This window comes from Calypte anna, chromosome 1 (assembly GCF_003957555.1).
Source record: "Calypte anna isolate BGI_N300 chromosome 1, bCalAnn1_v1.p, whole genome shotgun sequence".
Classification (NCBI taxonomy): Eukaryota; Metazoa; Chordata; class Aves; order Apodiformes; family Trochilidae; genus Calypte; species Calypte anna.
The window spans coordinates 23030730-23056583 of record NC_044244.1 but is presented as its reverse complement, the minus strand read 5'-3'; the positions used below and the strand labels follow the sequence as shown (position 1 = coordinate 23056583).

Here is a 25854-nt window from a genome sequence, read left to right as displayed (position 1 = left end):
CAGGCTCTCTAAGACACCTATTTTTTTTTTTTTTTTTCTATGTAGGAACCTCGCCTTTAGCCACAGAAACACTGCTCAGGCTTAGTGATGGAAAGGATGAAATCTGCAGTAATGCTGAGCAATAAGACTTCCTGAATGGTGCATCAGGAAGTATTTCTAACAAAGGTATTGCATGAAAAATTCTGGGATGTATCCTTTAGCTTTTTTCTCACCTCCCAAAGAAGCATTAACATCTCTGTAGGAGAGATACAAAACCAGAAAAGTAGCCTTGCTTGCAATACTGCCCGTGAAATAACTACACCCACATGAAAACTCCTAAAAAACAAACAACAGCCCACGAACTGAAGAGCTTAATTTCAAGAGCCCTTAAAAAGCTTTCTCAGAAGCAATAAAATGAATTTTACAATGCAGTTTCTCCATGACAGAACAAGTGGAATGGGTAAGGACATGTCAAATTAACTCACACTAGCAGCAGGACCCTCCCAACTCCTACCCAAAGCAATCACACTCCAGGACTTCAAAATAAAAAAGCCATGATGGAATTTAAGACAAAAGTCATTTTATTGTCTACCAAATCACATCTTTTTTTCCCCCTTTTCTTTTACAAATTCGAAAACAACAAAAAGAACTTTAAAATGTAATATTCTGCAAAAACCCATTTGCCACAAACTACTGTACTCAGTGGAACAAATATATATTTCAGGAACGTGGCCAATTGTAAAAATAATCCTATGAAATAAACATTGTTCATAAAAATACAGTAAAATGCACTTTCCCCACCTCAATAAATATATTTTAATGTTGTTTCCAGTAGGCCTTTTAAGCCACTAGAGAACTCTTAATGAAGAAGCCTCCAAAATATAACTTCTCCCTATGTACTTCTACAATTATTGCAATAGCATCCAGAACTGTAAGCATTTGTCTTTTGTTTCTACTTTTAGGGGAATCACAGACAGGAGAAAAGATATATCTATAAAAATGTGCTACTCCCATATTGATTCCCATTTTGGAAACAATGTTTAAAGGCTTCTTTCTTTTCACCAAGAAATATTCTATAGAACCAACTGTTTCAAAGAAAAATTCTCCAGAATTACTCAGAAAATTAAATTCTATTGTCCAGAGCCATATTTTTGTTTTAAATCCCTGTTTAATGTATTTAAAATTAAAAATTTAACAGTTACGTTAGATAAAAAGAGAAGTTTTAGAACACCTTTAATAACACCAGCTAAGAAAGGTTTTGTTAGAAAAAAGAAAATCTTGCCCTTTTTACAAATCTTGCAAATTTTTAAATCCAAGTATTGACTTGAATTTTAGTTCTGCTTTCCATGCACACACAAAAACACACAATTATATATACACAGATCCCTGATTAAGACATTTTTCCAAATGGCTTTTTAAAAATATAAAAGTCAATTTTAAGTGATGTCACATTTTGTTTGTCCAAAGCACAGCTGTTTCTTCAGATGACTATTTCTCTTCTTCTCCCGTGATGCATCCTTAAAGGTTCTGTCTGTCTACCTGTGAATCAACTGGTACACATCACATGGCTTGCAATAATAAGTTAAATATTACTCTGCCCAGTGAATGAGTGTGTTTTATAAAACAAAATCAACTCTGTTCATGGCTGAGACACTGATGAGTTTAACCTTCTTTCTGTGCTGGCCTCCTTCCATTCATCAGCTGTTTTCTGAAGCATATGAAGACTGGTACAGTTGGCACACTCCATGGAACAGAGCAAAACCAACAACGAAAAAAATAAAACCCTCTGCAACTTGAGCTTCATTGCATCACCTATAGCTCTTCCATTTCAAAGTGTGTATTAAAGCTATTTGCCATAGAAGTGTGCTCAAAGATCCTTGTCAGGCTTGGTTTCAGCAGCTCCACAGAGGGACACGACAGCTGCTGCGAGGTATCGCTCTTCAGGGCCATGATCTGATCCGCCCCGGGATCCCTTCTGTCATAGTACAGAGCCCACAGCAAAGTAATGGTGAGGATCATAGCCAGGATCTGTGTTACACCAATCGAGATTCCCAGAAATCTCAGCACTTGCAATTGCTTCGTCCCCCTCAAAAAAGTGTACATTTTTTTACCACATCCCTGTGGAACAAAAATAGATGACAAAAAATTAGTCAGCATGATTTGTCTTGCAATGACGACTTTTCTGGCTCTGCAAAATTTCTCCCTCACCTCTTTCAAACACAACACTTTGAAAATTAACTGGCCTACTCTTTTACCCCTTCCATACTGCCATCTTTAAGTTTCTCATACACTGAGAGTTTACATGTTACAAGGTCCAAGAGATCCATGCTAGGTTTCAGTTCAGAAATGACTAAGAGTTGATCTGAATTCCTATCAGCTATCACTGATTTTTCAAAGAAGCTAAACTGCTTTTGCCATTAAATCCTCTGAATCATCTCATTTATCTCCTTAAATTGCACATCTTCAGTATTGTGAAATACTTTTAACTCCATAGACTTTTTCTGCAAATAACATCAAAATCTGAACTTAAAACAATATTTTATAAGATACCTGCACACTTGCACAACCTCATAAGTGTTTTTTTCTACCTCTTCTCTTTTAGTGTGTTACCTGGACTCACTGTATGTCTGCATTCTGCATTAGTTCTGCAGAAAGTCCCTAGCTAGGAGAAAAATCAATACACTCCAGACACCATCTGAGTAAGATACATGTAACAGAATAACTTTTAACAGAGGATTTATGACAAATTTCCAGAATGCAGTGGGTACAAACATCCTTTCTTTAGCACTTACTCATAATACCACCTTGTACATGTGACATTAATCTTGACTTCTAACCTTGAACTAGAAGCCTCTCCTTGTTGCGAAAAGCATGTCCATTTATGCGAGTTAAAGTCAATCTATCTCCCCTATTCAATCACTGTATTTTAAAATTAACTGTTAATTTCTGATCTCAACGTAGAAACTTCCTGTTAATTACTGTAATAGTATTATACCAAGAGCTAGTTTTGCCTCTTATCTTGTGCTGGACTGTTGCTAATTGAAGCATGGTAATGTCCCTAACTTCTGTGACCATAGCTGTAACAACCTGCTCTGCATCAGACTATGCACGAATTTTCTAAACATTAACATACTTTAGAACCAGAATGAGGAATAAATATGGATTTTTTGGAACCTGAAAAGAGAAAAAAAAGAACCAAAACCAACATAATACCATAGCAAAAGCAATGTAACCGAATTTGGTGAGGAAGAAAAATTTCTATATTGGTGTCATTTTTCTTTCGACTAGAAGTCAGCATTGTACTATTTTCCAAATTTGTTTTTCATAACAGAGAAACTGGCTGTATTTTATTACTTTTGATAACTTTAAGAGATGAAGGCACATGCTGGCCACATATTAAAAACGCTCAGCCACAGCAGTATTCAATTCACTTCATTTGTTGCCTAGAAGAAACATCCATTAACAGAGAGCAATAACATTAATGCCTACATCTCCTTCAGTACAGACACATAACTGAGACAAATTGTGCCCAAACAAGATAGACTGCCTCCTTCCATCTAATGATGTTCTAGCAGTTCTGCACTAATATATGTTTAAAATCAGCTTCAAAACTGAGAAACATCCTGCCACCCCTGTTATCCTCATATCCATGCATTTTATTTCTGCTTATGCGACACATTCCTAGTTGGTAGCCTGCAATTAAAGAGTACATAAATATACTTTCCTCAGCAAAAGTAAAAGTTTGTCACTGAACAGGGAGCTCTTGTTGGCAATTCAAAAATAGTGTAAAACTGTGCAGCCATCATTCAGTGAAATTAGCTTTATATTTCTACAATGCTGCGGATTAAAGGCCTGATTCATATTTATTAGGAAGGCCATTTTATATTTTCAGTCTTAAAATTGAAGCAAAGCATTTTTTTAATTATTTATGTAACATCATAGTTAAGGACCAGGTCTTAAATAAAGGACTTCTTAGAGGAGAAAAGATAAACCATCAGTGTATCAACAGCTCTGTTGTGTACTCAGATTTTGAGTATGCACAAAATTATAATAGAAAATTAGAGATAAAATGCTGAACATGCATTCTGAAGATATCTACTACTACTACCAGTCATTGCCTAGGCTGCAGTTCTTGATCACAAGGTGGGCAGACTTCCCCTTGCCCTCAGACCCCAATGAAACCCTGAGGCTACACCACCACCTGATGCACCTCTCTCCCAACCACACTCAGAAAGGTTACTGTTTCATGAGCTTCACAAAAGGTGAAGCTCAAAGTAAAAGCAGTCAAAGAAGACTCAACACATTTGAAAATAGCTTTCAAAATACATCAGGGGAAATGTGATTCCTGCCAAGCACATTCTCAAGCAGAACTATAAATCACCATTCTTTCTACAATAACTGTATTGTGAGTCTATCCAGCATAGACTACAGAATGCCCTGAGATCCCAGCAGAAAACTGCAGCACAACTACAACAATTTTATCAGTCAAACCAGTTTTCTAAGTACTACAAAGTATGTTTCTAAAGTACCAGAATGGATTTGCAAAGCATTTACATAAGCCAGTTTAAGGCTAGCAAGGCTAATCTTGTCAGACTCCCTTCGCAAACCACCAGACTATGCAAGTTTGAGTCACTTTATAAAAAATCATTTCTCCTTCAATTCTACAAAGCAGAAGGAAAATAGCCTTACAAGTGTGAACTGATTTTGCAGTATATTGATATACATATTAGCAAGTATATTGTACGAGCCTGGGAGACAACCCACAGGCAAGCACCATAGAAAAACCCCTTGCTTTGCTGAGTATTGTACGTATCTCAATGAGCAATGACGTATTTCTGTGGCTGGTAAAACAGAAAACAGCCTGTCCCTTTTTGGAACAGATCCTGCAGTAGACAACCAAAAGCAGATTTGTGCTAAGTGGTGAACCCATCCAAAATGCTCTTGGGTATAAGCTGGGGAAGAAAGAAAAATGTGCCCTTCCAGTTTCTTTCAGAAGAAAATCCAGATAGCCTTTCTGTTTATCACGTGGGTCTCAACAGAGCCCTTATGTTCTTCATCATCATCTGGCTATTAATTTTATCTAAGTAGAATCAAAAGGACCTGAAGTTATGAAGTGCACAGAGAACCACTTTCCTGGAACAAGGCCGTGGGAATGAAATGTTAGCAAAAGAGATGAGAAGTTTTGACAAGATGCTCCAATGACTAATAGCCCTCAGAATATTTTTTAGTTTCCTGAGCTCAAAAATTTTTTATTGACATTCAATAAAATCGCGTGATGCTCTGCAGCTTCCATACACCTACACACCTTGAGGGCTCTATGGCAGAGCTGGACAGCAACAGGATTACAGAAAACAACCATTATTGCAGAGTCAGCTACGGTTATTTCTTCTTGACAAAAGTGTGAGAGGTTGGCAGGCCCCAGAAGAAGCCATTGAATGTCTTTCCCATTCCGAGACAAACACTCCTGAAGTGTGACCAGCACTGCCGGCCCTGCCATAAGGCAGAGAAAGCTCCACAAGCAGCTGCTCTGGAAACCAAACGGCCTCCGCTGCTGTCTTTAAGGTTCCCTTGCACAGATTGGCCTTCTGAGGCACCTGCCTTTTGGCAGCTCTACCTTCTCTCTTCCCTGTGGAAGCACATGAGGTCTAAAATGGGTGTCTGAAAGTCCAGAAGAGATTATATAATTTCTTCTCACAGAATCAGTGCCATACAAATCTGGTAAACCACATCATTTCCCCAGAACTCGATTGTTTCAACGCAAGAGATAATATTCATCTTAGCTTGTTAAAATAGTGAATCTCCTCTGCTTCAGAGGTTCTCTCCACAGCTCCTTAAAAAAAGCTACATAACAGATTCTTATCAGAAAGAGTCTCAAAGAGCAGTAAGAGACTGGGACAAGATAAAGTGGTTCTTTGGATGGTCTTCTATACTGCAGTTGCACCATTCACTTAAAAAGTGTCCATGCTGCAGCACCTGACACCACATTTCTCAGGCCTGTCCTTCCTGTGCACCCTTACATTACACTTAAAGCAAGCAAATCTCTCCTTAGATCTGCCTCAGTTTGACTGAGACATGCTTTTTGTCACTATGGACTACCAGTTGGTCATTCTGATATTACTGAATGCGCAATAAAAGAAGCAAAAAAGTTATTTTAAAAAAAAAGAGATAGGTAGCAAAGCAGTCTGAAGACAAAGGTGACTTTTTACAATATTTTTGTGAGAGCAGCTAAGAGTTTTAGTAGAGAACATCTTTACTTGTTTTTATAATTTTCACCTTAAGAACAGTGAAGCAACTCTCTCCTTGAATGAACCATATTAACAAGAAAGCTCCCAGACCATCAGCAATGGTAGAAGTGCATCTGGAATAGCTCACTTAAGAAGGGGAAAAAAACTACGCAATTTCAGCTGGAGAGAGGAGTGAGAGTATGTGAGAGAAAAAACTCTGTAGACACCAAAGTCAGTGAAGAAGGAGAGGCAGGAGGTGCAGGGGAAGAGAAGTTCTCTCCCTAAGAAGGAAGGAGAAGCAGAGACAACATGTAATGAACTGATCACAGCCCAAATTCCCTATACCCCTGAGCCACTGGGGGTGAGAAGGTAGAGAAACTGAGAGTCAAGTTGAGCCTGGGAAGAAGAGAGGGGTGGGGGGGAAAGTATTTTAAGATTTAGTGTTTATTTTCACATTATCCTACTCTGATTTGATTAGCAATTATTAATCAATTTCTCCAAATAGAGTCTGCTTTGCCCAGTACAGTAATTGGTGATTTTTCCCTGTGCTTATCTCAATCTGTGATCCTTCTGTTATATTTTCTTTCACTTGTTCAGCTGAGGAGGGGAGTGATAGAGACACTGGAGGGGACCTGGCATCCTGCCAAGGTCAATCCACCACAACAATAAACACTTCCCATAAATTCAATTACTCTACAAACCTTTCTGCTGCACTGAAGTGATGAGTTTGGAAAAGGATTTGATCAGAAAGAATGTACAAAGCAATTGGAAATATCCACATTTTCCTTCTTACCTCCTGATAAAGGTCACTGAGATCCTCATGATGTGCCTGCTTAGAGCATCCTGGGAATTCTCTAACACAGCACGAGTCAGGCGGCCAGTCCATCTCTGTCAGTTCCAGCCAGTCTGTGAAGTACACCACCCCACAACATTTAAACTGCAAAGGAAGGATTAGCCAAGATCAGCAATAATTATGCTACTTCTTCATCAAAGTAGGTCAAAAAAGCTAAACAAATTCCTATTAACAATTTTCAAAATATTTACATAGGACTAAAAACATTTACAGGTGGTTCCATATATGTTCTTTTGCCATATTCTGACCTAAAAGCAATCTGAAAAATGTAATGTAGTGACCAATGAACACCTCAGAAACAGATACTGCTCTGCCCTTTAAATCCCAATCATCCCCTCAAAGGATGCTTCACAGAAATTGTGCTACCCTGTAATTCTTCTATCCTTACTACAAGCAACTAACGTGATAGCTTCATGTCACAAGGGTGACTAACGAACTCATGAAAGAAGCAGAAGGCAAAGAAAGATGATAGAGGTCCTACTAGTGAGGACTGTTCCTGCAAGGCTACATGTATGGACTCATCTGTTGAAAAATGGATGAGAAAAAGGCATAGATTTCTCTGAATACAGAAAAAAATATTTTAAAAGTGGACAAAAAGGCATAAAAATCAGAAATGCTGAAAAGAAAAAGGCAAATGGAAGGAAGGAGTATCACACTAAAATAAACACTGCAACAGAATCAACCATAAAAGTAGGCGCTCTGGCTGCAAAGCAGATAAGCCTGTAACTGGCTGTAAAAACCACCAGGACTAAAAACCTGTCTCCTCTGCAAAACACACCGCTAGATTTAAAGCCAAACAACCAGGCTACCATGTTCCTAACTGCTTTCACATAAAAAAGAGCTGAACCAGCTATGTTAGATATTCTTCAGCACTGGATGGGGATTTGATATGACTGAAAAAAGCCTTGCTGTGGGAACAAGATGCTGCTTTTTTTCTGCTTGGATGCCATGCAATACCAACCTGAGTGTTTGTATTTCATCACCTGGTTCCTTTGACCATAGCCTTGGGAATATTTGTCCCCCTCATCCACTTCAGAGCCAGAGCTCTGTATACCACACTACTCCACTGTCACACTCAAGCAGATCAGTGCCCAGAAGCCACGTTGGCACACACTGAGCCTTAACTTCACCAGCCCCCTCACAAATCTCACTTCTTCCTTTTTCAGCACTGCTTTCATACCTCTGTTCCCATTGGTTCATTAGTAAGCCAAAATCTTCCCAACACAAAACATTCTAAGGAAAGCTCATTGGCTCCTCACTTTAATCATAGAATGTCAGGTTGGAGGGAACCTCAAGGGTCATCTAGGTAATAATACAGTTTATATCAGATGCCACAGAATCATAGAATCATAGAATCGGCTGGGTTGGAAGGGACCTCAGAGATCATCAAGTCCAACCCTTGATCCACTACTGCCGCGGTTACCAGACCATGGCACTGAGTGCCACATCCAGTCTCTTTTTAAACATCTCCAGGGATGGAGAATCCACTACTTCCCTGGGCAGCCCATTCCAATGTCTGATCACCTTCTCGGTAAAGAAATTCTTTCTAATATCTAACCTAAACCTCCCCTGGCACAACTTGAGACCATGCCCTCTTGTCTTGCTGATAGCTGCCAGGGAAAAGAGACTGACCTCCCCCTGGCTACAACCTCCTTTCAGGTAGTTGTAGAGAGCGATGAGGTCTCCCCTGAGCCTCCTCTTCTCCAGGCTGAACACCCCCAGCTCCCTCAGCCTCACTTCATAGGACTTGTTCTGGAGTCCCTTCACCAGCCTAGCTGCCCTCCTTTGTACCCGCTCCAGCACCTCAATCTCCTTCCTGAACTGAGGAGCCCAGAACTGGACACAGTACTCGAGGTGTGGCCTCACCAGGGCTGAGTACAGCGAAAGAATTCCTTCCTTGGACCTGCTGGCCACGCTGTTCCTGATACAGGCCAGGATGCCATTGGCCTTCTTGGCCACCTGGGCATACTGCTGGCTCATGTTCAGCTTCCTGTCAATCCAAACTCCAAGGTTCCTCTCTGTCTGGCTGCTCTCAGCCACTCTGTCCCCAGCCTGGAGCTCCCCATGGGGTTGTTGTGGCCAAAGTGCAGGACCTGGCACTTGGCCGTGTTGAACCTCATCCCATTGGAATCAGCCCAACTCTCCAGTCTGTCCAGGTCCCTCTGCAGAGCCCTCCTGCCTTCCAGCTGATCCACACTCCCCCCCAGCTTAGTGTCATCTGCAAATTTGCTCATGATGGACTCAATCCCCTCATCTAAATCCTCTATAAAGATATTAAACAGAACTGGGCCCAACACTGATCCCTGGGGGGCACAACTGGTGAGTGGCTGCCAGCTGGATCAGCACCGTTCAGCACCACTCTCTGGGCCCGGCCCTCCAGCGAGTTCCTAACCCAGCACAGAGTGCCCCTGTCCAAGCTGTGGGCTGACAGCTTTTTCAGGAGAATGCTGTGGGAGACAGTGCCAAAGGCTGTGCTGAAATCCAGCACCCAGTCAAGCTGAAACTTAAATCTGTCCAAAGTGGGTGAATCTACCATTTCCCCTGGGAGACCATTCCAATGTCTGGCTGCCCTTATGGTAAAAAACTCACCTCTTGCGTCCAACTGGAATCTCCCCAACAACAACTTGTACCCATTGCCCTTTGTGTTATCCATATGACTCCTTGTAAATAGGGAGTCTACATCTTCTTTGTAGCTACCTTTTATGTATTAGAACATCATTAATTGCAGGGACAACCTCATTAAACTTAAGTTATTTCACTTTTACTTCTTTTCTTGCCCCTCTCCCAACCACCCACCCAGTTCCTCCTGACTTAATTAATCTTTCACATCTTCCTTTCTAGTCACAAGTCTGATATTAGATCAGCAAGAGGGCTGGAGAAGAAAATACAGTTCCCATTTTTCTCTCAGGTATTAACAGATGCAGAAGAAAGAGCACAAAGCTGAGTCTTCGGGGAAAAAATGTAATTACAGGTTTTTTTCTTTAATTACAAGTTTTTAATTTTACAAATTTTTTTTTCCTAAACAAATGCTGACTGAAGAAGGGTGCAGGCATAGTGGTCATTCAGGCATAAAGCACACACCAGACTCATCCATCCATCCTCTGAGCTATGAGTAGACAGAATAAAAATGAGAGCCATCTAGGAGCTGTAAAAGAGCCTCCTCAGTTCGCTTCAAACTTTCCCCAAATTATTCCTCTGGTCAGAGGTGGAAGTATAACATTTAAAGGGAACTTTTTCTCCCCTGGAAGAGTTAAGGTATGGATGAAGGTCTATTACTAATACACATTTTAAAACCAGACATTATGACATTACAGAAACCAGGAATATAAGAGGCAGCTTTTAACTTATTTAGCCTATCCATCTAAACCAAGAGACAATATAAGCTCCATTTAGGATAATCAAGACCATTTGATAGTACAGAACAGACACAAACACTCCACCTGTGTATGAAGGATTATTCTGTTTCAGAGCACTTTCATAGCTAGAGGGGGGAGTAGGAAGGGTTGGGTGGGTGCTCAACCCTTAGGCAGTCCCCACTCCTCCTTTCAGGTTTTAGTATAAATAAAGACTAACTAAGTGCTGCCAGAAAATGTTTAAATAAACAGGAAATCTGTGCAACAATGGTAGATTTCAAAATTTCAACAAGGGCAGCACAATGACAGGCATTTAAAGCATTTTCTTCCTGAATGTGAGTTATATTTGGAGTTAATGGGTTTTACCTTGGGCAATATAATGTTTTTGTAACATAATACTTCATTCTTCAAAAACAGTTCTGAATTTTAGTAGGTTAGAGGGTGAAGCGGTGAATACACATGGAAGCTTTTTGGTTTGTTTCCTGCCTCTCCAGTCAAAGGAAATAAAACCCCTGATAATTTTCTCAAATCTCAGCCAAAGACTATCAGAATCTTTTGGGAAATTTCCTTTCCCACTCATTTCCAGATAAACAAGTATCTTAACCTTGACAGCTCCATGAAAGGAAACTAAAGGAGCCATCAGGAAAGGGAGCACAGTTTAACATTAACACAGTGTATAGAAATTTTCTTTTTACCTGCAGATTTTCCATTTCACATACACCATAGTCTTGAAGTTATAAATAATTCTAAAAGGTGTTCACATACTAACCTTACTGGCAAAAGAGAAGGCAGTTTAACTGCATTTGGTAGCATTCTTTTCTTGGTCTTTTATTTACTTTGGGACTTACAAAAGCTTAAGAGTTAGATACCAACTGATGTTAAAAGATACTGTCACAACACAGGGTTTTGTGAAATGAAACTTGCATTTATTTACCTATTCATTTTTAAAACAATCTCTACCAGATAAATGTCATTTACTCAGCATGTATTACTTCAGTTTGTGAATTAACTGTTGTCTTACCTCCCTCTGGAAGAAATTCCAAGCATGGGTCAGCCACTGGTACCTAGGTAGGCCATAGTTGGTCATCCTGGCTTTCAGCGTGATCATATCAGACCACTGCACTGGAACCTGCAACAAGGAGAGAAAAGTGATTGACACAACTATCAGTTGGCTTGTGGCTCCAAACCCAGAACTTCATCTGTTCTGAGATCTTTTCAGTGCAATAACTTGGTATAAAAATAAAACATGAAAATGTGTGATCCAGTGTTTACAGTACTGAAAATTTATAAGCCTTTATTAAATACCAGAGAAAAGTTATTTGTACCCTTTGCTTACAAATTAATGCACACTGGTAAAGGAGCTGCATTTTGGAGAGATTCAGAGACAGCTGGGTACCATTTGATTATATCATTACCTGATTTTTTTAACTGGATCAAAACTCCAACTGAGTTTCATTCAAGTCACCAGGGATGGCATTTATCTACCACAGTTTAGGTATCTCCCTGGTCTCTTGTCAGTTAATAGAAAGATATATGCAGTGTATGGGGCAATTCAACTCAAGGTAAGTATTGTAAACACAAGAGATGACTCATTCCCTTGAAGTTTCACATCCACTTCACTGTTTAAGGTGACAAAATTAAATATCAATCTTCTAAATATGTAAAATTAATTTATATTAACTCCACCCTGAGAGTCTTTTCAGTGGCTTTTCTTGGGAGTCCTGTACACAGATATCCTAAATACCCTCAATTTCAGTATTCTGCTAAAGAACAGTGGCAAAAAAGTGTAGGCAATGAGGCCCTGTGAACTTTTCTCTTCACACAAACTTGTGGCCTTGCAAATCTTTTTTTCTGAAAGATGAATTCTTGCGTTATTCTTCTTTCAAATCTGCTTCCTAAGAAGTGAAGAGCCAGTGCTCTCCATTGTCCGACTATGATCCTCTGTTAGTAATTTACTGGAAACAGAAGCTATGGCACCTGGCATGGTTAAGGGTCAAGATAAGATATGAACTTCTGCTCAGCATCACAGATCTCAGCTTTCCAAACTAAGACAGGAAGCTGAAGACTGCAGTTGCTCTCCTAGGCACACATTATTCATGCTGAGCTCGGCCTTGTTCCCATTAGCCCTAATACTCATGGTGAAAGAAATCACAATTGTAGTATTAACTTTCCTTGGGGGGGGTGGAGGAGTCAAGTTACTCCAGTGGCTGCAAGTTGGCTTACTTTGTAGTGAACAGTAAGACCATTCTGCAAATAGCAATAAATGTAACTTAAGGAAAAAAAAACAAAATCGCAATGTTTCCCATGGGTCCTGGTCCTTGTCAAGCTACATACTCTACAAAAATAGAGGAACCATCACTACCTGACTCACCCCATAATCCAAATAAGAACATTTGATAATACTTCATTATTACTGCTAAATTATACTAGAGTTTTGATGCCCTAGTAAAGCTTTGTATACCACAAATATGAGTGTATTAATAAATATTACACAACTTTAACAAAGCTTCCACTTAGAATTTTCATTTCTTAACCTATAAAGTACTGAAACCACAATTGTTCACATGAAACATATTCTAGCAATAGAGTACTAAAAAAAACTTGAAGACAGTATCACAGAATATATCTACCACAAGCATTTACACTGGTCACTATAATTAAACAATTTGGGTTTTTTTACCCAATACATTTCTCTTTCTACTGCCTGTAAGTTAGCACTCTGCTTTCTTTGGATACTATTTCATAGTGCAATTAAGCTCATATTTGCTAGACTGTTTTTTTATGATCTTATTTGAGCTGAATACAGTCCAAGGTTACACATGTAGCACAAGGTGTCCAACTTCTTTATGAAAACAATGGAAATCAGGGGAAAAAATAATCAAAGAGTAAGAGGAGGAAATTAAAAGTGAATCAGAACCATACTCCACTGTCAAAAGGAAATTTGAATTCTGGAGCTAAGAGGGAATATTGAAACCTCTGTGTTTGACTGCTCCAAGAATGCCAAAATGTCAAATTAAGGATTTTGATTTATCTACTAAATAGCTTCTGCTCAGCTCACACAGTTGTGAACAATGTGGAAACACATTTGTCTGAATACACAGCAACACTTTTGTGTAGCATGTAGACACGCAAAACCTAGAGATGTTGGTTTGATTTTAGTGTAAGTTCTGCAAGGCTCAATTTGCTGCTGAGATACACTTATTATCTTTCCAACAAGTATCAAGGCTTGACCAATGCCCAAGTAAGCCCAGAACCCACACTGGCTTTTCAATCGTGTGGGTGGAATAAATTAGTCATGAGGTACACTTCATGCTGAGAGCTATCATGAGCTGCAAGAAAAATTGTTTACACAAAGACACTACAGCAACTTGCCTACATGCCAAGGAGAGCCCATATTGGATTAGGAGAGGTAGTTATGCCTCAACAATGTTTTTGACATTACCCACCCACTTACAGTAACATCAACCAAATCTCTGAAACCATCGAGGGGCTCTTGTGATTTCATGCTATGCTGAAACTAACATGGTATCAAGTCACTCCCATATGTGTAAGAGGGATTCTTTATCAAATAGAGCAGGAGAAAACATGCTCTAAGAAGCGATCTGCTCAGGTATGAAAGAACACTGAAGAACAGCTCTCTTCTAGACTGCCACATTCTCTACGGGTCTCAGAGCAGTAGGAAACCTGAGTCTGGCCCACTTTATCACACAAGGAGTGATCGTATTGGGATATAGGGAACACTAAGAAATAAAAAAAAAAAAGCACAGGATTTCAGGGATGAGGAATAAGAAGTATTAAGAGAGAGAAGGAAAGAGACAAAAGAGATAAGCAGATGCTGGAGAGTTTTCTGTTCTTTCTATTTAGCATGCTCAGGTTCATACTTTTGAACCCCTAGGAGAGAAAGGAAGAACTGAAGGAGGGTGGAGTATCCAAGTTCACTATGACCCTACAGAAGGAGCAGACATGGAGCTCAGATCTGCTTCTTCTGGCAAAGAGGCACAGAGACAGATGTGTTTTTTTCTGGAAAGATGTGGTGTCATCAGTGCCTTAACACCACAGGACTATGACAGTGTTTATAGTACTATCCCTGGTTTGGATCTCAGTAGCATAGCAGGTAACTGCAAGCTTAGGGGTCACACTGAAACACAGCTGTATCTTCAGGTTCTCTAAATGAATAGCAAAGGCTGATAAGCCATATACTGGTGCAGTGAGGGTATGTTACTTCAGGCAGCTTCAACTGACAAGATTTCTATGGAAAATGGATATCAGTTAGAACTCCAATCCTTGGCAAACCCCCCACAGAGCGGAGCTATGCCCATAAGATGAAGCATTCCCAATTTTAAAATGCATCAAGGTAAGCTGACATTTAAAATAAAGAGATAGCCTTGATCGCTGTTATGTTGGAACACTCCTCTGGAATCTGCACAGCAAGGGAATGAATGCTGATCCAAAGTGCTCCCATGCATCTTCAGATTTCAGATTTGTCAGAAATTCCTTTGGTCCCAGTACTGTGTAAATACCAAGAAGGCTTCCTCATCTTACAGCAATGTAATTGCTACAGACTGTTAGAAAGATCAGTATATTGGGCGTATCTTGCATCTCAGAGAAAATTTCTGTCCTTCTATTCATAAAAATGTACCACACTGAGTACAAGACATAGGGATACAGCACCAAGAAGATCAACATTCCAGTTCCATTTCTGCTTAACACTTTTCTTGCATGATAGATACAAGTCTTTGGTTTTGAAAATTAAAGTTTGTTACAGTTATAAAAACTAGACAGAAATAAACCCTCTTCACAAGTTTACAAAAGAGTGTTTTATAGCTAAGACATGTTTTGCCTAAAACTGGCATTTATAGATTGTGGAGGCAGTGCAAAGATTTCAGCAGACAGCAAGTCTGGAAGAGCACACTGTCTGTTTACAACACAGTACACTGAGCTATGGCCCTTTCAAATATGGAGAATTCTGGGGCAAAACTCCTTCAAATTCTCACATTTTCTCTCAAAATACTTATCTTAAACCTGAAGTTCATACTTAATCCTCAAAACTTCCATGACTTCAATAAGAGTCTGCCTCAGCAACAATTAAGTGAATACAAAATCCTTAAACGAGGGGCTATAGGATTTGGCTCTCAAATATAGAGGGTGTGAGGAGAAACCCAGAGAGGACCTAACAGGCATACAACCTTTCCCAGAAGAATTCTCTGTTTAAAATAAAGGCAGTCACATGAAATTAGACTGTTGGAATATAATGAACAAAGATAAACACTAAGCAATTAGAAAAAGAGCTAGCTAATGGAAATCTTTGTTTTCTTCTGTTGAAAAAATGCAGCCTCCTTTTCTGACTCACCGTTATTTCCTGCTCATAGGTCCAAACACCACAGGCCAGTTCAACACAGAATATTACAAGCAAGCTTCCAAAGTACTGCAGAAAACAGAATGGTCTTTGTTATTTTTGGTATGCAGGTTAATTTTGAATAATAAAAAAAGACTTCAAAACATTAAACGACATCTCAAAACTGGAACCTGAAATAAATTTTTGTAACCAAAACATCAAAGATTCATGCATCAGACTTCCTAAAATTTTACAATGTGTCATTTCTTACTGACTTAACATGAAGCATGCGAACATTATCATCAGAAAGAAAATCCCTTTTTTTTTCCCAAGAGTACAACACTATCATATATTACACTAAATTTATTACAAAGAGGACAATTTTTTTCCCTCTTATAAAGGAGAAGAACAAATCTAATTTTGTTTAGTTCTATCCATTTAAGCAACATAACCAGGTTATGCTAATAGCTAAAAAGGGTAAGAAAAAACCCGATAATAATGATTAAAGGTAATTGCCAAGATGAAAAGAAACAAGGCTCTTGAAAGACGCGTTCCTATCAAAGTTACTTAGGTATCTGAGATCAGGCATAAACAAACAAATATTTATTGAGATGGATTGAAATATCTTTGTATATTACAAGATCTAGTCCTTAAACTATTTAGAAATAGAAAATATCTGTACAAATGAAGAATCTGTGCAGGTCATGGTAAAGATAGGTTGGAAAAAATTACTATAATTAAAGAGTAAGACTATCTTCCTAATAGCACCAGCAAACCCTCTCTGAAGTGTAGGGTAAAGCAAGTGCATGGAAACTAAGATTGACCTCTATTAAAAAGTAACTAATTTATCTTTTATCAAAATTATAGTTCCATTTATTCTGTTCCAAACTTATTTTCATGTCAATGGACTGAGCTCCCCCTTGTTCTTAGTAGTACACAAGTCTTAAAATTACAGTCTTCATGGATTTTAATTTTATTTGGAAATCAAACAGACACCAGCACAGTGTAAAATGGAACCAAATAAATATTTAATTCCATTATTAGGATACATGCTAAAAGACTTCTTATTTAGAAAGTTAATTCTTATTTAGTAATTTAATTTTCTAATGTATTCAGGAGCAGTATTAAAAAAAACAAAACCCCTCAATTATTTTTTTTCTATTGAAAGGACAATAAACTTGCATTTAAAATAGAGAATATATAGCCACGAGTGTTATACCCATTTCCATGGTATCTTTTTCATTCACCTGATCTGGAACTGAGTAATTCAGATACTTTAGACACATTGGACAGTGTCTTACCTTAACTTCTGCTAGATGATCAGCACTAACTCCCTTTATTGGGTGTATAGAAGAAAACACCCCAATTTAAAATGTGCATGTAAAGATATCGATATGAATTTTCAAGAGAATCCTGTCCTCATATCGTCCCTCCACAAAGGTCTGTTCAATAAAGATGGTGTAAAAAGAAGAGGTCTTGTTTTACTACACTACACTAGATTGCACCTTCATAGTCATTATAGCTGAACAACATGACACATAACCTTATAAATCAACATGGTAAATACACAGAGAGCTCCAGTATTGGCTGTCAACAGCCAGTAATTTCATCCTCCAAAGGTTCAAAAGAGGGAAAATAAATTGATTTATACCTTGAAATAACAATGATGCTTTTTGTAAAAAATAAATTCATGAGTTTCTATACAATACATCCCCTACCACTGCAGTGCCTGCAACTTATACAAAGGGTTTTAAAAAAAAAAATACCACATGGAATTCTACTTTGCAAAGTATTCACTTCTAAAAGGATTAAAGAATGCCATACACTTTCATTCTATTAATTCATACTACAGAGACGCTTAGGGACATTTTGACTAACGCTGACATTTTAAAGAGAACAAGCAAACACTTCTGTGAAAAGTGAATTTGAGTTCTCAGCCATTACAGAAAATTTCAGTGGGTTTATACTCTGATCAAATAGTAGACTGGGACTGCCTACTATTCCCAAATCTCAAGACTCACTGATCATGGAGAAAGAGAGAAATCTAGGGATGTACGTGTGGCATTCTCGGCTAAGCCCTTAACGTGCAGTTCCTTGTAACATTTCATTCATTCACCAACCTTAACATCTGAACGTTACTCATTTTTGTCAGCATATACTTAAGAAAGTTTCTGGTAACATTAGAAGACGGTAAAGTCAAAACCAAGATTTTATCCAGTTAATGAACAGAGCCTGGGATAGGAAACTATTTAGCCAGATTCACTCATAAACCACTTCTGGGTCTGCCAGGATTTGAGCACTCCTGACTCCAGTTACAGCTGGACAAACCAGGGCACTGCAGAATCAAGCCTTCTGAGCAGAGAAAGCACATCTTCTGTCCCTGAGGCAAAATTAAAAAAAAAAAAAAAAAAAATTAAAAAAAACCCAACTAGACTACACAAAGTTTGCAAACATGAAAGCCCATTCTAGGCACTTAGCAACTGCAGGTACACTGAACCCACACGGGAGCTTCAGTTTCACTCTGCTACTGAAGGGGATTATTATACCTCTCTCTAAATGTAATGGTTTGCAAAACAAAAAAATCTTATAGAAGTTGAGTGGGGGAAAAAAAAGCAAACAACCTCTAACCATTATTTAAATTTATTACTCCTAATTTCCATCTTCCAAACACAGAAATCATTACTGGCTTCAATGCTTACTCCTTGTCCCCAGCTCAATTCCCACAGGAATTCTAATGCCAAATCCATCTTACTGCATATACAGACTTCTGCTTTCTGCCAGAAACAGGGGCTTGATTTTGAAGCAAGGCTTAATGTTTCTTCCTGTGGGCTGACAAGCTACATTTTGTAAAGGAGACTAACTCACAGAAGAACACCACCCTGTATTACCAAAACTGTGCCAGCAGGTCACTAATATTACCTTTTGCAGCACACTTCCCTCTGAAGTGGCCATTGCTGAGATGTTTTTCTAACATTTTTTACTTTTTTTTTTTTTTTTTTTTTTTTGTCAGGAAGAGGGTAGGACATGGAAGGAAGAGAAGGGAGCAAGCATTTTTCTGAAGATATCTTCACATTATCATAAGATAAAAATATCTACAAACACTAATGCTCAACTCAAGAACAAGAAATTATTTAGATGGCAAATCCTGTAGACTTAACATTTCTCTGTTTCAGGTAGCTGGAATCATTGTAATTCTCTCTGTAGCCAGATTATTCAGATTTGCCACAAAATTGCAGTGGTGCCTTCCTCCTGTTACAAACCCAGCAGAGTCAGTTTCACTAAAGGATTTCCTCTGGCAAGGCTGTGAAAAAGCTAAAATGTTGCTTCCTTTAGAGAGTCTGAATGCCTGAAATCCTGGTGGAAAAACACTCTTTTGAGACTATGAAAACAATGTAAAAAATATTTGCCAATTTAAGAAAAGAAAACAAATAATAATGTAATAGACATTTACTGCTCTTCACTGAGTCACGGGCACCATGTGTCCAAGATCCTCCACTCCAGCATCCCTGCAGTGTCAAATGGATGTTGTCAATTAGCATGAGCTGGTTCTCCTGCAGCTTCCTTGTTCAGCTTCCTCACCACTACAGGCAGCAGGGGAGGAAGGCAGGCAGGACCTCTGCAAAGTAGTAGCTTCCCAATAGAAGCATCTCTTCTAATGCCTGGAACCTTGCACAAGCACCTGGATTTTTTTCTGCAGCAGTGAACACGGATGCAAGTGTGGCTCCATCCCCAAAGCACAGCGCTGCATCGCTGAGAGCCTACAGAGACTTAAACGAATGTATTTTTCCAGTACTTCAGTCCTGAAACAGAAGTGAAGGAACTGGGGATCCGAGTTCAGGAGAATCCCATTGCCCTTCCTTCCTTGTTCAAGAGAGTAAACAGAAAAGGAGTGGGAACAGAAACAGTCATAATTCTGAAAACCACTTTCCAAGAGATGGAGAAAAGACAGAGGGATGAAGGGCCAAGGAAAGATATGAAAGATATTCCCTATGTAATCAGCAGATACTGTTCTGTTGGAATACTCTTCATGTGATACACGAGTAAAAGTGACCACAGACGGCATCCTCATGTTGCCCTGAAACATCTGATACAGAAACCACACATATCAACAGCACAGAAATCCACCACAAATTAATACTGCCTAGAGACAGTGCCGGATCATATTCAACTAGTACAAAATGCTTCCAGAGAAGTCTTGCTCTTGTGGAAGTTAGGCAATCATTAAGTCCACTTCTGCAATTTATTCGCATGTAAGAACAAAAGACAGTGGGATAGTGGAACATACTTAGAGCAAGGTCAATAATGATGAAATTCATCCACAGAAGGGAGGTAATCATCAAATAAATAATCAAAGATATGAAAGAAGAAATAAAAAACAAAGACTAGCATTGAAGTAGAGGTTCAGTATCTATCTGCATAAAGGCTATCCAAAGCTTAAAAAGCACTAGAAAGGTGCATGATATTTTCAAATACGCATTAGAAAACAAAACAGTTCCAAACTATTTTTACAAAGATCTGTAAGGATTGTTTAATAGGATCAAAAGTTTTAGTCTGTATAGAATTCACAGCACCCCATATGCAGGTAAAAGTTCCATATATGCCAGTGCTCCATACTTGAAGCATATATACTCTGACATATGCCCAAAATGTCCTCATATCTCTCCATCTAAGGCTAAAAACTCAAGCACAAAATAAATTTATCTGGATGAAATTATGATAGACTTTTTTGTTATTCTATTCTACCAAATTAAGCAAACAATCACCACTGCCAATTACAGGATCACATTTCTTTCTTGATCGTCTCAACCACTTAGGTACAAATACAAACAGCAAATGCAAGCACAAAATCACTATTACTGAATCAAAATTTTTTTTCATTTGTTTAAAAGGTGTTTGTTCCAACAGCTCCCATTCTGTTCATAAAATAATGGCAAAGACACACATGAATTGCCTCTCAACATAAACACTTTCCCTCACAGCTTTCTATCCTGCAGAGTACAGGATTTTTCTGGTTGCAGTTGTGGGCAACTGCAGGGAAGGGTATCAAGTGTGAAGCACATTTTACATTTTTCACAGAGATGAAATAAAAACCATCAGTGTTGTCTTATAGATTTTCTTGCTTGTCTTTAATTTGACACACAATTCCTACAATTAATCACCTAATAATATAATTTATCTATGCATTTGATGCAGCAGGTGAAAAGAAGTGGCAAAACCTAATCTTCTGTTTCTGTGTCCTGGTTTGGGCCAGGATAAAGGTGGTTTTCTGTTTCTGTACTTTTGCTTTTAGCTAAGTCCCTTGTAAGTAGTTGCACTTGGTGAAATTAACAGCAAGTTTCTCAGACAGTGTGTGTGCTTTGAGGACTGATAACACTTGATGTTTATAGTTACTGCTAGAGACTGGTATGCAGAGCCAAGGACACTGATCAGCTCTGAGGAAAATATTTTACCGTCCAGGAGGACACAGAGGCCCCACCTGAGCCCTCCTTTAGGGAGGAACGGACAAGATAGATGCCAGAATTGACCAAACAGAGTATTCCATCCCATATACGTCACACTCAGTATAAATTTGAGGCATCATGAGGGCCGAGCCAGATCTTTCCAGATCTTTTCCCTTCCTCCCTTCCTTCACCCAGCATCCTGGAAGGATCCTGTCTGTTCGTCTGCCTGTGGTCCTGATCCGTGCCAGCCCATATCTGTGTGTTCCTGCCTCCAGTTCCCGACTGCTGCCGACTCCAGGAGTCCAGCCTGGACTTTCCCAGGGCTGCCCTACAGCCTCGGTGGTGACGTGAGAGTTATTGGGGGAGAGGGGGGAGGAATGTGGTTTCCATTTTCCTGTATATTTGTATATATTTAGTAATTTTACCTATTTATCATTACTGTTCATTAAAGTTGTGTAGTTTAGTTTCCAACCCATAAGTCTCTCTCCCTTATTCTCTCTCCTTTCTCTATCAAGGAGAGAGAGAGATTAATAGAGAGCGTCTGTTATTCGGTTTAATTGCCGGGCCAGTGTTAAACCGTGACATTCTGTTAACATGATAATAGGACAGTGGAACAACTGGCACTTTAGAAAACACAGTATACACATGAAGCTTATAAAAACTTTGCTCCTTATACCCCAGTGCCCATTTTAAATGCCCATCTCCAAAGCATTTGCAAGAACACATAATTTTTCAGAAATTTTTTGACACCAGGAATATTAAATTCTAATTACAATTGAGAAAAAAAAAGAGTTAAAACCCAGTGTCTTGCAGCAGTCTTATTCATATTACCTTGGCAATTGCGCTGAATAATCAGACTGAGCCATTGTGATGATCCCACAGGCACAGAGAGAAAAAAAAAAATTAAAAATCACATGACTGATCTCTGAGGATGCCCTTCCAAATTCTACAGTAAGCATTATGCAAAAAAGGAAGCTAAGAGCATGAGCCCTCAAAGAAATTTTATGACATAGGGGACATAGTGACCAATGAGTTACTGTGATCCTCTGGTGCCAACCAGCCCAGGCAGGTTAGGGAAGCAGTCCTACAAAGCCACACATACCCAACTATGTTCCTTAAGTGGTGCCACGTGAGTTTGTTGCTCTGCAACAACTGGGTTTGGTAATTTTTTGTGAATGACCTCGGTTAGGTTGGAAAAAACATTTAACACTGCCAAGTCCACCACTAAATCATGACCCTAAGCACCACATCTGCATGTCTTTTACCACGGATTGTGACCCAACCACTTCCCTGGACCTATGGAATGCCTCTGGTCCCCTTGGTGATTCAGCTACTTTAACCTGTAAAACCAGTGAGCTGGTAGCCTACACACAAGAAGAATTAAAGACCTGAACAAATCCCCCCAGTCATGCTCTCTTGATCCCACTTTCACTAAACATGGTATGATCATTTTGTTTGCAGTTTAGAAGTATGACTTGGAAACAAGAGTCTTAGCAACTCACAAACCCACAAACTGAGACAGGGTTCTGCAGTATGAGAACTAGAATGGCAGAAGAATGTCTTAAATCTTTTCCCTCTCTCAAACCTTTTGGTTTGTATGCTGCATGATGCTCCTGTTACTCGGATTAGGAACTTATTTCATCTGTTCTGACAGCTTCCTAGTTAACTGCTGTCATCCTAGAAAACGTGAGGAGACTTCACAGTCTAGTGAATTCATCCCCAGAGTACACATATATCCCATCACACAGCATACTCAAAACAGTGGCTGCTTCTTAAGCTCACTTCTAGATAGTGAGAAAGCAGAGGAGCACTCTGGATATGAAAGCAAATGGCAATGGCAGGCAGGGGCTAATGACTGGGGTCAGAAATTGCAACATGGTGAAGAAAACAAAACATGGGAAATGTTGCAGTTTTTCAAGAATGTGGTTTACAAGACTGTAGAAATCCTCATTTTTGAGCAAATGTGCCTTTCTTTGGAAGATCAGTGTACTTAATGAATCATCATTCATGTGCTCTGTATTTCATGTAATAAACATTTTTTTCAAGCCCTACTGTTTGCCTCCCGAGCGTTTTAATTTCCCCCAGAAGATATAAAGCTTTTTTCTTCCCCTTTCAACCCAAGAAAAACCACAACCCTTATGTCAGAGCAAATGAAGAGTAGCTGATCAGTAAGTTCAGCCTCCTCAGACTTGCTGTCTGGTGCTCACATCAACCTCTTGGGCAACGTGGTCCATGTGGCAAAAGAGGCAAGGAAAGCTCTGGGAGGGAAGGGCAGAGGCTGGAAAGGATTCCAAGGGTAAGGCAGCTGCAGAATAAACCTTATGGGACTCTCTAAATGATCAGAGTACATGGTATGTAAAACAGATGCCAGAAGATTTTAAGAGGGCTGTGAATTTCCCAATGGCTAACAGCCTGAGAGCATCAGCCTTGCTCTTCTGAGACACAAGCCATCCAGACATCTGTCTGCACCCTGAGAAATGTCAGATGACCACCACTGCTGCATCACCAAGGGAACCAGACTCTTCATGTGCAAAACCTAACAAAAAGTCCTTTCTTTCTCAGTAAGTCACAAGCTGTGGTTCTTTTTACTTTTGTTACAGTTTAAAAACTAACAAGGTTATTTTAATGATTAATCTAACAATAATTCTTAAAAATGGAGTAAAACTCATTAAATGGAGTTAGACAAGCTGCATGGAAAACTGAAATCCTGTTTATCTACTCCAGCACGACAAACTTTCCCGTCCCACCTCCTCCCTCCTGAGTTCCCCCAGCCCTGCTCCAAAGGGATTAACAGGTCATTTGTCATTCTGATTTAAAATTTGGTTTACTTGCTTGACAATGAAGAAATTTGTGAGAGATGCAGTCTCAAATCAACAAGGAAATGGGCTGAAAGCACCAAGTTACAACTGCAGCTACTGAATGCCATCCAGTTCTTCACAATAAATACATTCCACAGCAAAATGATCCAACACTTCTGTTACTTCAGATTTCAATTTCACAGATCACCAAATTGTGTCAATCTGTATTCTCTTAAAGTTTGTGACTTTTATGAAGTCCAAGCTCCACATAAATAACCATAACTTCTTTTCAAAACCTCAACAACCAATTCTCTGAAACAAAATGAATTATTTTTTATTTGCAATTAACATTTTAATTTCCTATGGTACATATGTCCAAGTTCTTCTGATTGACCCATTTCTTTTTCTGTAAGGTAACCAAAATTATGTATTAATAGAAGTTTGTTCATGGCCTCAATTCTTCTACAAGATCCTAATGATCTAGTTTAAATTTCTACTTTAACAGTTAATACTTGCTTTTATAAGAAAGTAGGTATAATAAGCAAATGCACACTTCACATAATTATTAGGATTGATCTGCCCAAGACTTAATTACCTCACATCAGAGAGTTCCAAGAAATAAGGGTCACTGAAAGGTCATAGTAGAGTACTGAACAGGACACAGGTAAAGATTGATGTTAGGCCATAATTTCCTTGGGGCTTACAGTATTTCCTCCACACTTCTCTCCTTATTTGAAAACCAGCACCCTTCCACTTCCTAACCTCCCCTCTTTATTTTCTACCAAGAAAATTAAACGCCATAAATATGCTTGTTTGGTCAAAAAAATAAATCCTTTTTTCTTATAAAACAGACCGATTCAGTGCAGATAAACACAGTAACTCTGCCTCAGTATGTCCCAAAACCACTCCAAACTTACATCATTTTGAATTAAGAAGTGCCCTTGGTTATAAAACCTGTAATGCAGCAAAGTGTCTTTGTGGTTGACTAGTTAAAAGGGCAAGATTAGGCAAGAAACAGAGATTAATTTACCTGACAGATCGTTGACTCCACAGCTGGTTTGGCAACAAGAATGCAGTCAAACCATGGTGTCAAGGCTTGCCCCACTGGTGAGGCTGGGCTCCACTTCAGACAAGACACACAAGTTTGGCCAGGCTTTGGGGATCCCCTTACTCATTTAACCATTCTTTGCTCTCAGGGACTCTCTCATTCCCAATTTCTTTCAGCACAGGAAAAAAAGTTGGGCAAACAAGCAAAAAAAAGAACTGGGAAGAACAGACAGAGAAAAAAACAGTCCAGCAGCAAGTGCTCCCTGCTGAGCCCTTTACAGCTCTAGTGCCATTTCAATCTTTTCTACTGCCCTGGGCATCCATGGGTTTCAAGACCTTGCAAGGAGAGAAGCAATATTAAGTTTAACAAGTGGGGGTGGTGGGTGGGGAAATGGAAGAAGGAAGATAAAAGGAACAAGGTTTGCTCCAAAAGCTATGCATGATGAGACATGGTGACACCTAGCAAAACTAATACTCAGGATACACTAAGAGCAGTCACCTTTATCAGGTGAACCTAAACGTACAGCATGCATGTGAAATGTGTCACAGAAATCCATGCAGCACATTTCATGCTAAAAACATACTCATACTGTAAAATGGCTACTGTAAACAGATGTTTACCTTTTAATTTAGCAGCATACCTTTTCCCAAAAGGATGAGCAAGTGGTTCTTCACTATTGCAGTAGTATGCAAAAAACCCACCATTTTAATTGATGGTATCATAGTCATACTGTCCAACCTTGATGTTGTAAGTCAAAGACATCCCCTAAATAGCCCTCAAGGGGCTGGACATTTCTTTTTACTTTGAGCTGCCAGACAACGGT

General features: G+C 39.2%; 1 protein-coding gene across 6 annotated transcripts in view; it reads right to left on the bottom strand.

The window, feature by feature from the left end:
* Positions 1-537: 537 nt before the first annotated feature.
* TSPAN12 (tetraspanin 12) overlaps positions 538-25854 on the bottom strand; it is a 70469-nt gene continuing 45152 nt past the window's right edge. For 5 of the 6 annotated variants that reach the window (XM_030444854.1, XM_030444811.1, XM_030444846.1 and 2 more), the window contains 4 exons: positions 15760-15834; positions 11431-11538; positions 6997-7140; positions 1148-2097 (listed from right to left, as the gene is read on the bottom strand). In XM_030444854.1, the coding sequence (XP_030300714.1) occupies positions 1792-2097; positions 6997-7140; positions 11431-11538; positions 15760-15834 (633 nt within the window). In that variant the 3' untranslated portion in view covers positions 1148-1791. Of the gene's footprint in view, positions 2098-6996; positions 7141-11430; positions 11539-15759; positions 15835-25854 lie in introns of all 6 variants that reach the window. The other variant, XM_030444821.1, reaches the window with a different exon arrangement.